We start from the raw sequence: 12,417 nt of genomic DNA on the forward strand, positions 1-12,417 counted from the left end.
TTAGAGTGTGTGGGGTTGTCTGGGTTCCATGGATGCAGAGCGAGTCAGAGAGCAGGGGTAGGGTTAGGTGTGTGTGTGTGTTGTGGGGTTCCATGGTTGCAGAGCGAGTCAGAGAGCAGGGGTAGGGGGGTGTGGTCCAGGCCCTCCAGAAGAAGTCAGTGGGACCAACGGGAGTCTGTGTTTCTGTACATGACTGTGTTACCGGGTAAGGTTCAGTCTCTAAACATCCAGAGTGAGACGTTACGCGGGAGGGGTGTGTCTCTCCATCCCTCCTCAGGTGTGAGAGTCCCCAACGTGGCTGGAAGTCCTCCCCAAAACCATACCTCCCCCCACCCTCCAAGTTCTTCTGGGTAGGGGCAGCTGGAGAGGAATCAGTCCACCATCCCCCTCCTCCCCTTCCCCACCCCACAGACCCTGCATGCGCCTCTCCCTGGGCCCGGGGTCAGATGCAGGTGGAGGGCTGGGCGCTGGGCTGCTGCTTGCGGCTCCTCAGTCCTCCGCTTTTGTCCTTGAAGCCCACACACATCTGCTGCGACACGTCCACCAGCGCACTGGCCACCGCCAGGCCTGCACACACACACACGTCGACAACACAGGATATGATGTCACACACGTCATCAACACAGGATATGACACCACACCCATGTGGGTGGGGGAGGAGAGGGAATCTCACCAGACTGTCCTGGGGGGGGAATGCCCCGGGAGCCTCTGGGTAATCGCACAAAGATGGAGAGAACTGCAGCCTTGTTGCCGAAGCACGGCTCCAGGGCTATGGGCTTGGGCACCGTCTGGAGGGAGAGAAGAAACAGTCAGCCAGGCCCTATAGAAACAGTCATCCAGCCCCTATGGAAACAGTCAGCCAGGCCCTATGGAAACAGTCAGCCAGGCCCTACAGAAACAGTCAACCAGGCCCTACAGAAATATAGGGGACACACACAGGAATGAACACACACACAGGGATACACAAATACACTATGGCGGCCCACAACAATAATGTATTAAATGTCACCACTCCACCTTGCCTAAGCCTGCTTCTTTAATCAAACCCCCTGTGCATGTGAAGCGCTAAAAGGTGTTGGAGAGGGATGAGAAGCCCCAGGATACAGCCCTGGACACAGCCTGGACACAGCCTGGACACAGCCCCGTTTCTGCATGAGCTGCTGTTGTGGTTAAGAGCACTAAAGTCAGCATAGGCGCTTTGTTGGAAGTGACGGTTCTATGGGAGCTGTGCCGACCACAGCCGCCTGACCAGTCCCAGCTTCAGCGCTTCGCCACATGACGTAGCAAAGCTCCGGGTCGTTCATTGAGCTTTGGGATAACTTACCCTTCTTTACTTTTGAATGGAACTCTTATCGCTTTGAGAAAACGGGACCTCAGATGAATTGTTGTGATGAATGAACTTGACAACGCGCTTTATGTTTCGTTTGACACTCGTGGGAAACTGAATTGGCTTTGAGTTTTTTGATCTCTTGAGATGTAAAGATTGTGATCGTTGCATATTTGTTGCATATTTTGTTCATAATTGTTGTGACTGCATTTATGGTTTATAAATTGAGGCGAGGCCGCATGTAAAAATTTAGTGTTCGACTGGTGGAAAATAAGTGATTATTTTCTATGATATTTTGCTTTTGACAGATTAAATAAGAAACACCCAGATCCCAAAAGGTCACTCCACATTGACTGATCGAGGGGAAAGCCATTTTATACAGGCTGTTTGAACTGCTTCTCTTATCCTGTGTATGGTTCACGGTATCGGGACTTGATCTCTCTGGTAGGCATTGCCTGCCTGGCACCTCCGACCATTACAACACACACACACACACACACACACACACAATACACACACACACACACACACAATACACAAGGATACACACAAACAGGAATTCAAACATCTCAGTACAGTCCTCTCTCTCTCAGTCCCCCCCCCCCCCCCCCCCCCCCTCTAAGCTGGACAGGAAACCGGGCCATGCCTGGCCTTCACACGCCCCGACCTCGCCCCCCAAGGACGGAGTCAAACAGCGCTCCTAGTGTGGCACCACCCACACACCCACCGGTGTGCTCGCGTATGCATACCCACTACACGAAAGAATACAGCGAGAGAGACAGTAATCCTATTCAAACTCTGACCCAATTTACACATTTATTACTGGTTCTATCTCTGTACCCCCCACCCCCCTCCCACACACCTCTTCTACCTGCTGGAGATACACAAGCTGTTTCACACACAAACGCACACACTCTCTGTGGGGGTTCTGCTTGTGTTGTCCTGTGTGTGTGTGTGTGTGTGTACCTGTGTGTTCTGGGTCTACTCAGAAATGGAACAGTACAGAAGCAGACAACAGTCTCACTGGGAAGAGAGGCTGACATGTCACACAAGCAATCACACACTGCCAGGCTCTGACACACCTGTGTCTGACACACCTGTGCTCATGCACCTGTTTTCATGCACCTGTGCTCTTGCACCTGTGTTCATACACCTGTGCTCTTGCACCTGTGCCCTTGCGCTCTTGCACCTGTGCTCATGCACCTGTGCTCATGCACCTGTGCTCATGCACCTGTGCTCAAGCACCTGTGTTCATGCAACCTGTGTTCATGCAACCTGTGTTCATGCAACCTGTGTTCATGCAACCTGTGTTCATGCAACCTGTGTTCATGCAACCTGTGTTCATTCACGTTGCAACAGCATGCTCCTCTTTTGCAGGCTGCTGAACATAAGCAACACTGAGGGACAGTAGAAGGAACAGCCTTCATAAACAGACACGCCGTCCCTCACAGAGGAAAGAAAACATGAAATAGAACACCGTCGAAAATTCTATTATGCCTTCCTTTAGATGCTGTCTGTGAGCTTCCTACCAGGTAAAGAGGTCTGTCTGCTCAGTCTTCAGAGGGACTGTGGTAATGACATTCCTCAGCAAAGGGCTTTTGTTTACCCCCCCCCCCCCCCCCACACCTCCCCGCCCCCGGGGGAGTTATCTGTGTCGGCCAGACAGGCCTCAGAGGGGTTCAGCTCCAGGAATTAGCTCAGCGTGTGGGCGACACAGCCTCCTCCTCCTAGCCTTCATCACACATCCAACACTCCTCCTCCTAGCCTTCATCACACATCCAACACTCCTCCTCCTAGCCTTCATCACACATCCAACACTCCTCCTCCTAGTCTTCATCACACATCCAACACTCCTCCTCCTAGCCTTCATCACACATCCAACACTCCTCCTCCTAGCTTTCATCACACATCCAACACTCCTCCTCCTAGTCTTCATCACACATCCAACACTCCTCCTAGCCTTCATCACACATCCAACACTCCTCCTCCTAGTCTTCATCACACATCCAACACTCCTCCTCCTAACCTTCATCACACATCCAACACTCCTCCTCCTAACCTTCATCACACATCCAACACTCCTCCTAGTCTTCATCACACATCCAACACTCCTCCTCGTAGCTTTCATCACACATCCAACACTCCTTCTCCTAGTCTTCATCACACATCCAACACTCCTCCTCCTAGCCTTCATCACACATCCAACACTCCTCCTACTAGCCTTCACAACTTTAAAGATCTTCCCTCAATGCAGTCTGGTCCAATCACGTCATGATAGACTGGCAGGGTCTCCTGATAGGACCACATGCAGACCAGGGAGGATCTTCCACCAGCTGCGGCATGGAGAGATAGCATAAAGCACATTGTGGAAGGAGGGGGGGGGGAGATAGCATAGAGCACATTGAGGAAGGAGGGGGGGGGAGATAGCATAGAGCACATTGTGGAAGGAGGGGGGGGGAGATAGCATAGAGCACATTGTGGAGGGAGGGGAGGGAGAGGAGATCTAAATTGGATCTTTGCTCCAGGGCCGGTCTTCCCCCAGGAGAAGAAGAGAGAAGGCAGGATGGAAGAGGGATGTTTCCCGAGAGAAGAGAGGTGGGGAGGAAGAGAAGAGGGGAAAGAGGAGAGAGGAGTGGGGGAAAGAAGAAGGGGGAGAAGAGAGGAGGAAGAGAAAGCGAGAAGAGAAGCGAGAGACGAGAGGGGAAAGAAGAAAAGGGGAGGGGAAGAGAAGAAAAGAGAGGAGAGGCTAATCTGCGATGGAGGACTTGGCCTCGGTGGCACAGCTTGCACACGCACACAGAGATAACAGCAGCAGAGGAGCCAGACTGCAGATGAGATCAGAAAACCGCTCGTCCATGAGCGGAAAGCGAGAAAGGAGGGCAAAACAGAAGGGGGGGGGGGGGGGAGAAAGAGCTAGAGACCGAAAGATGAGGGAGGGAGAGACTGACAGGTATTGGGAGAGAGGGAGGGAGAGGACTCAGAGAGCGTGAGAGAAGAGAAAGGGAGAGAGAGAAGTCGGAGGAGAATGAGGGACAGAGAAGGAGCCAGAGGGAGGGAGACACACACACACAGAGAAGGATATGCTCCACAGGGTAGCTGATTGGAGAACCCCCGCCCACCAAAAGCCCCTGAGATACATGAGCCCTGCCACAGCCTCAGCATCCTCCCCCGGGCCCTGCACTCCTCAGCCCACCAAAGCACCTGAGATACACGAGCCAGCAGAGACCCTCATTGCCCCACTGCACAGGAAGTCCCATACACATGCAGTACTGAACACAGGAAGACCTTTACACAGGGACTACCGAACACAGGAAGGAAACTCAGCCAATGAACACTCGCGGCTACTAACAAGGTTTACAGGGGGGACGCTTCCTGGAACCCATTCAGGTGGTGTAGCTTCCATGCTGACAGGAGGCAGACTGAGGCAGAGGGGGGGTTCCCCGCGCCGTCGGCTCTGGCCATGATGACGCGCTCACCTTGACGTTTCCTCCAATCAGGTCGGGCGGCTCCTCGTCCGTCTCCAAGGCGACGTTGATGGTAGCGAAAGGCCGGCTGGCCATCTGCTGCATCTCCCGGAGCAGTTGCTGTGAGGTAGAGGAGGGAGAGGAACGTGAAGTTCTGGAACATGAGAAGGATTCTAGAACATGAGAAGGATTCTAGAACATAAACGGATGTAGAAATGAGATGCACTGGAACATGAGGTTTCTAGAACACGAGAGGGGATCTAGAACACGAAAGGGGGAGTTCTAGAACATGAGTGGGGTTCTAGAACATGCGAAGAGTTCTAGAGAGCTCAAACAGAGCGGCAGCATCTGAAGCTGCCAGACAGGCGGGAGAAGAATAGAGCAGAAGCACCCAAATCCAACACTCCAAAAAACAAAACAAAAAGAATGTTTCATTGACGTCTCTTTTCGAGGCTGACTCACAACACTTCACAGGCTGCAGGTTCATGCATGAAGCAAAAAAAAACAAAGCTCCAAATGTGGTGGGCGTATGGCTTGTGAGGGTTGGGTTTTCCTGTATAACTCAACAGCTGCTGAGAGTCTCCTGTACTGATGTTACTGTACTGATGTTACTGGAGCCGTGTCCCCGGCGAGGACACGGCTCCAGCCTGCAGGGGAGGAAGGGTCTCTGACAGCCAGCTGCTTTCATCCTGGTACAGACAGACAGGAACGTGCGTCTGTGTCCCTGTCCAGCCGCACGCACGCACGCCTCATTAGGAACACGCATGCACACGAGCTACCCGTGTACCAATCTGGGGAACGTGTCGTGGAGAGCTCGCATGACATGCAAGGAGCTGTAGAGCCAAATAGAGTCGGCAGATTACACAGACAGACAGGAGGAGGGAGAGAGAGAGGAGGGAGGAGGGAGAGAGAGAGGAGGGAGGAGGGAGAGAGAGAGGAGGGAGGAGGGAGAGAGAGAGGAGGGAGGAGGGAGAGAGAGAGGAGGGAGGAGGGAGAGAGAGAGGAGGGAGGACGGAGAGAGAGAGGAGGGAGAGAGAGAGGAGGGAGGACGGAGAGAGAGAGGAGGGAGGAGGGAGAGAGAGAGGAGGGAGAGAGAGAGGAGGGAGGACGGAGAGAGAGAGGAGGGAGGAGGGAGAGAGAGAGGAGGGAGGACGGAGAGAGAGAGGAGGGAGAGAGAGAAGAGGGAGAGAGAGAGAGAGAGAAGAGAGACAGAGTAAAAATGGAGAGAGGAGAAAGACTAGGAGAAGGAGAGTGAGGTGAGAGAGCAAATGTAAGCGACAGAATGAGCAGGATAGAGGTGTGAGACTGAGAAAGAAACATACAAAGAGTTTGCCTCTGGGCACAGGGAATTGAGAGAGCATTCGGACACAGCACACACACACACACACATGCGCACGCACAGCACTTCTCAACGCACTTCTGCATCAAACCCTTTACTTATTGATGCATCCGTTTAAAAATGCTGTCGGAGGGAGAGCTCTCCATCATCTCAGAGAACAAGACTACTTCGGGGTCTCTCTCCCTCTCCTTCCCACTCCCTCTCTCCCCCCCTCTCCCTCCCACTCCCTCTCTCCCCTTCCTCTCCCTCTCTCCCTCCCTCTCCCCCTCCCTCTCCCTCTCTCTCCCTCTCTCTCTAGTGAGGAGCAGGGTGGAGGAGAGGAGGTGTGAATACTGGCAGCATGCCATGCTTTGATCCCCTCTACCCACCCGCTCTCTACTCTGCTGTGTGTGGACAGCCTACAAAAGGAAGTGGCATGTGTGCGTGAGACTGTGTGCGTGAGGGAGAGTTTGTCTTATGCAACTCGGTCAGTAGATGTCCAGTAAGCAAGCATTGCTGGGGTGGGGGAGGGGGGGGGGCACTGGGCTGAAAAAGAACAGAATAAAGACAATAAGAGATGGAGGTAATGAAGAAGAGAAGAAAATACAAACAATAAGGAAAAGAAGAGGAGGAGTAGAAGAGAGGAGAGGGAAAGAGGAGCCTGAATCATGTGTTAGTGAAGGCCGGTGTGTGGAGCGTAATAAGGAAGTGAGCTGGACGGGGGTGGGGGTGGGGGGGTGGGTGGGTCAGGGTACGGGGGTCACCTTCAGTGTGCTGGGGTCAGAGTGATAAGCCAGTGTGTCTATTCTCAGTAATAAGACATCATTGCTAATCCAGCCTTTAATTATTCCCTGTCTCTCTCCCAGAATACTGAACAGAAGGATTAACAACTGTCTCAGGAGCTGTGGAGGAGAAGCACGCACGCATACACAATATCTGAGAACTTCCAAGTGTTGGAGAACTGCCAGACTTCGAGAACTGCCAGCTTGTACAATGCTGGCTAATAAGCATATGATCTACCCAACCATCCAGACAGTTATCCATTCAGCCATCCATCCACCCAGTTATCCATCCATCCACCCATGCAGCCAGTTATTCATGCATCCAACCACCGCCATCGCTTTCTCTTTACTAGCGTGTATTACCAGTGTTAGCCTGTTTTCCTTCACTTACAGATTCCTCACGTTGACCTTCACGTCTCCTCCACCATCTTTCTCAATCTCCCTCCCTCTCCTCCACCCTCTTTCTCCATCTCCCTCCCTCTCCTCCACCCTCTTTCTCCATCTCCCTCCCTCTCCTCCACCCCCTTTCTCCATCTCCCTCTCCTCCACCCTCTTTCTCCATCTCCCTCTCCTCCACCCCTTTTCTCCATCTCCCTCCCTCTCCTCCACCTCCTTTCTCCATCTCCTTCTCCTCCACCCTCTTTCTCCATCTCCCTCTCCATCTCCCTCTCCTCCACCCCTTTTATCCATCTCCCTCCCTCTCCTCCACCTCCTTTCTCCATCTCCTTCTCCTCCACCCTCCTTCTCCATCTCCCTCTCCTCCACCCTCTTTCTCCATCTGCCTCCGTCTCTCTCCCCATCTCCCCATCTGGAGCCCCCCCAGTGTGTCTGTGTGGCAGCTGTTCCGCAGTGCCCCAGCTCACCAACAGGGGTAGCAGCATGGTGAAGACCCTGGCCTGACAGGCACCTGACCTAACACCCCCACCAGAGAGGAGAGGAGAGAGAGGGGGGGAGGGGAGAGAGGAAAGAAGGGGAGAGCAGGAGAGTTGTCCAGGGATCAGAGTGAGGACCAGGAGCCTCCAGCAGGGCTGACCCTGTCAGAATAGGAAGAGGAGCTTCAGATCGCACGAGGACAGTCACCCTCACACCTCTCACCAGGAGGACAGTCACCCTCACACCTCTCACCAGGAGGACAGTCACCCTCACACCTCTCACCAGGAGGACAGTCACCCTCACACCTCTCACCAGGAGGACAGTCACCCTCACACCTCTCACCAGGAGGACAGTCACCCTCACACCTCTCACCAGGAGGACAGTCACCCTCACACCTCTCACCAGGAGGACAGTCACCCTCACACCTCTCACCAGGAGGACAGTCACCCTCACACCTCTCACCAGGAGGACAGTCACCCTCACACCTCTCACCAGGAGGACAGTCACCCTCACACCTCTCACCAGGAGGACAGTCACCCTCACACCTCTCACCAGGAGGACAGTCACCCTCACACCTCTCACCAGGAGGACAGTCACCCTCACACCTCTCACCAGGAGGACAGTCACCCTCACACCTCTCACCAGGAGGACAGTCACCCTCACACCTCTCACCAGGAGGACAGTCACCCTCACACCTCTCACCAGGAGGACAGTCACCCTCACACCTCTCACCAGGAGGCTGAGGGTTTATTGGCCTCATAAATATAGGTGGGATCAAGCCTGTGACATTTATGCCCCCTCTCCCCCCGTCCCTTAGGTACTTCCTGGAGGGGGCAGCATCATGAAGGGGAACATTGCTAGACTGTTTACTGGCGGTGGTTAATGGCCTGAGTAAGGAGCGTAGCAGGAGCAGTTAAACCTGACCTGCTGCTTATACACACACACACACACTTATCACTGACTTGCTGCCTACACACACAGACGTATCACTGACTTGCTGCTTACACACACACACACACACTTATCACTGACTTGCTGCTTTACACACACACAGATATCACTGACTTGCTTCTTATACACACACACAGTTATCACTGAACTACCGCTACACACCAGATCCAGCTATGCACAGGTGTCTCCTATATCAGTCCTCTCTGCCCCCTCTCCCAGACAGTAGTTCCCCTCCATACTAACAATTCATACACAAGTAGCTTCCCATGCTAACTCTCTCCAGACAGTTAGCATCCTGCTATGCTAACTCTCTCCAGACAGTTAGCATCCTGCCATGCTAACTCTCTCCAGATAGTTAGCATCCTGCCATGCTAACTCTCTCCAGATAGATAGCATCCTGCCATGCCAACTCTGTATTCAGAAAGCAGCCGTTGCTGACATAGGACAAAGTAATAAGTAACCATCCCACCTAGACCAGTCTGGGAGAGGGTGCTGAGAATACAAACTGATTTTTCATCTCAGGAGAAATAACCATGCGTAATGACTGTGTAACCCAACAGCAGTGTTATGACTGTGTGCGTGTGCGCTGGGAGTTCAACAGCATTACTTTTCATTCTAAGAGTACAAGCACGGTACTCTACAATCCTGTTCACGGGCGGGCTGCACATGCACACATGCGCACTCACACCTCTTGATCTTCTGGGTGCCTGAGAGGCCGTTTTGTGTAAAGGTTACGCTGGGTACGCTCAGAGTGGTTGGGTGAGGGACGGAGGGAGGGGGTGGTAGTAGGGGGGCGGGGGCGACAGGGGTGGGGGGTTGAGGGGGCCCTGGTCTGGGGAATGACAGCTCTCTGGAGGGTTCAACTGAAAAGCTCTTCAACCAGCAGGACCAGAGAGAGGATGTTAGCCCCTGGTCAGACCTCATCCACACGCACGCACACACACGCAGACACACACACAGACACTTGGAAGCATCCCAACTCTGGCTGGAAAACACAGAAATACAAATAGGCTGAAACACATGGGCACCAAACCCTTTAGAGGCGTGAGAGGTGGTGGATGTGATGGAGGGCCGGTGGAGGAGGGTTCAGGTTAGATCCTCCAGAACACAGGCAGGCCGTGGGTCAGAGGTCAACACTCACCTCTCGTCGCCGTGACGCCCAGCAGCTCTGTTTGATCTTCCAGACCACAGCGGCCACCAGCAGCAGAGACAGGAAGCAGCTGAGCACAGACAGGAAGAGGAGGAGCACATGTCAACGTCACACTGCAGTATTTGTTAGTGTGTGTGAGCGTGCCTGTTCCCCAATGCAGTTGTGTCTGTGTGTCCCCATAGCAGGTGTATGGAGTTAGATTAGTTTCATAATTCACAAACAAACGTAACACGATTCACAAATGTATTTCATGATTCACAAATAAATGTAACACGATTCATAAATGTATTTTGTGATTCACAAATGTACAAATTTGTGAATCGCGTTACATTTATTTGTGAATCGTGTTACATTTATTTGTCACACCAGCCAGTCAGAGACGCTGCAGCGCCGTGTAAACACACCAGCGCTCCATAACGACCTCCTTCCTGTTGGCTGTCACGTCCCCCTCCCCGGCCCAGACTTCAATTAGCAAGGCTGCTAAGATCCCCATCCATCTGCAGTCGGCTGCATCCAGCAACAGACAGATTGAACATTAATGGCTCCTATCACCCCTTCCAGATCTCTCTCCTTCAGCTAGGCGGCCCCAAAGCTGACATAGTTTCTATAAAAGACTTGAGAGGCCACGACTCAGTGATTTGAAGAGTTTCAGCATTTCCTCTCTCTCCATCTAGACGCTCAGCCCTTCAAATACCCTGCTGGAACTCGCTCCCCCCCTCCCCCCCTCCCTCCCCCACACACACTCCCCCCTCCCTCCCTCCCTCCCTCCCTCCCTCCCCCCCACACACTGCCCCCATCCTCACACCCCTGCACCACGCACCCCTCCAACCAGGTCTGGATTGGGACTGAAAAACGGCCCGGTATATATATATATCTCCCGACGGCCAGTCCGACCCTGCCTCCAACAGATGGCCAGTGGCCTGCACCTTCCCACACCTGAGGACTGGGCTTTCATCAAACTGTGCTGTGACCACTCCCAGCAGGACCAGCTTGCAGGGAGAGGAGAAGAGGAGGTGAGTGCGGAGAGGTGAGGAGAAGGGAGGAGAGTGAACACGAGGAGACGAGAAAAAGCAAAGAGAAGATAAGAGAGGGGAGAGGAGGACGACAGAGGAGAACAGGGGGAGAGAAGGAGGAGAGCAAGGGGAGGAGAGGAGAGGAGTAGGAGAGGGGAGAAGGGGTGAGGAAGAGAAGAGGGAAGAGGAGGTGAGGAAAGCAGGAGGAGGGGAGAGGAGAGATAGAGCAGGAGGAGAGGGGAGCGCAGGAGGACAGTGATCTATTATTAATCAGAGAGGAGTCTCATCTTCTCCTTCTGACCTGAATACTGCAGAGATATGGAGAGAGAGAGGGAGGGGGGGAGACCTGAATACTGCAGGGTCAAAGATATGGAGACAGGGAGGGAGAGAAAGAGCGAGGGATGTAAAGACATGCGTTCTCCCCAGAGAAGAAGCCCCAGGGGGAGCCTCAGGAGACCCAGGAGAAGGAGTGTGCACCACTCAGCAGAGAAGACAGCACTCCAGCCCTCTACACTAAATAACATTGCTGCCACACACACAACCCGACCCAGGGCAAGTAGCAGGGTGGAGGCCTGTTGAGCGAGGGTCCTGATGGGCCGGCCTGGCAGCTGATGGACCAGAACACCACCCCCGGCCGCTCACCTCAATTATGGCACTGTGTGTGTGTGTGTTTTTTAAATATATATATTTATCTGTCTCTTTATCTATATAGATATGCCTGCATTGAGTGTGTGTGTGTGTGAGTGCATGCACTTGAGTATGTTAATGCAAGCTGTATGTGCATGTGCACATTCGTGAGCGTGTGTTTGTGTGTGTGTGTGTGTGTGTGTATGACCGTGTGTGTGCGTGCGCGAGTGTGTGCCTATCTCTGTGGAACACAGCTCCCCTGGGGCACCTGGTGCTGGCTAATAGAATAGCAGACAGGAAAAAGCCGGACCAGAGGAGGAGATGGCACAGCCACACTCACCCTCTCTGAATACTGAAGGGCAGATCACAGGGCTGTAGCAGGGATACCAGCTAGAGATACTCGCTAGAGATGAGTATATGAAGAGATACCAGGTAGAGACACCAGCTAGAGATGAGCATGTGAAGAGATACCAGGTAGAGACACCAGCTAGAGATGAGCATGTGAAGAGATACCAGGTAGAGACACCAGCTAGAGATGAGCATGTGAAGAGATACCAGGTAGAGACACCAGCTAGAGATGAGCATGTGAAGAGATACCAGGTAGAGACACCAGCTAGAGATGAGCATGTGAAGAGATACCAGGTAGAGACACCAGCTAGAGATGAGCATGTGAAGAGATGCCAGGTAGAGACACCAGCTAGAGATGAGCATGTGAAGAGATGCCAGGTAGAGACACCAGCTAGAGATGAGCATGTGAAGAGATGCCAGGTAGAGACACCACAGGGCTCAACATTAAAAATTTTTGGCACTGGCCCCACCGGGCCAGTGGGTTTGAAACTTACTGGCCCCAAGACAATTTTTACTGGCCCCCCCTCCAAAAGTTGTAATTTATCATTGTTACAACAAAACCAA

The 12,417-nt window shown here is 53.0% G+C and overlaps 1 protein-coding gene across 2 annotated transcripts in view; it reads right to left on the reverse strand.

Annotated features, from left to right (window-relative positions):
• Window positions 1-312: 312 nt before the first annotated feature.
• atrn (attractin) overlaps window positions 313-12,417 on the reverse strand; it is a 49,807-nt gene continuing 37,702 nt past the window's right edge. For both annotated transcript variants that reach the window (XM_062469056.1, XM_062469055.1), the window contains exons 26-29: window positions 9,857-9,935; window positions 4,804-4,911; window positions 674-788; window positions 313-567 (exon numbers count right to left, since the gene is read on the reverse strand). In XM_062469056.1, coding sequence (XP_062325040.1) covers window positions 443-567; window positions 674-788; window positions 4,804-4,911; window positions 9,857-9,935 — 427 coding nt within the window. In that variant the 3' untranslated portion in view covers window positions 313-442. The remainder of the gene's footprint in view (window positions 568-673; window positions 789-4,803; window positions 4,912-9,856; window positions 9,936-12,417) is intronic.

Source organism: Osmerus eperlanus, chromosome 9, assembly GCF_963692335.1.
Source record: "Osmerus eperlanus chromosome 9, fOsmEpe2.1, whole genome shotgun sequence".
Taxonomy (NCBI): domain Eukaryota; kingdom Metazoa; phylum Chordata; class Actinopteri; order Osmeriformes; family Osmeridae; genus Osmerus; species Osmerus eperlanus.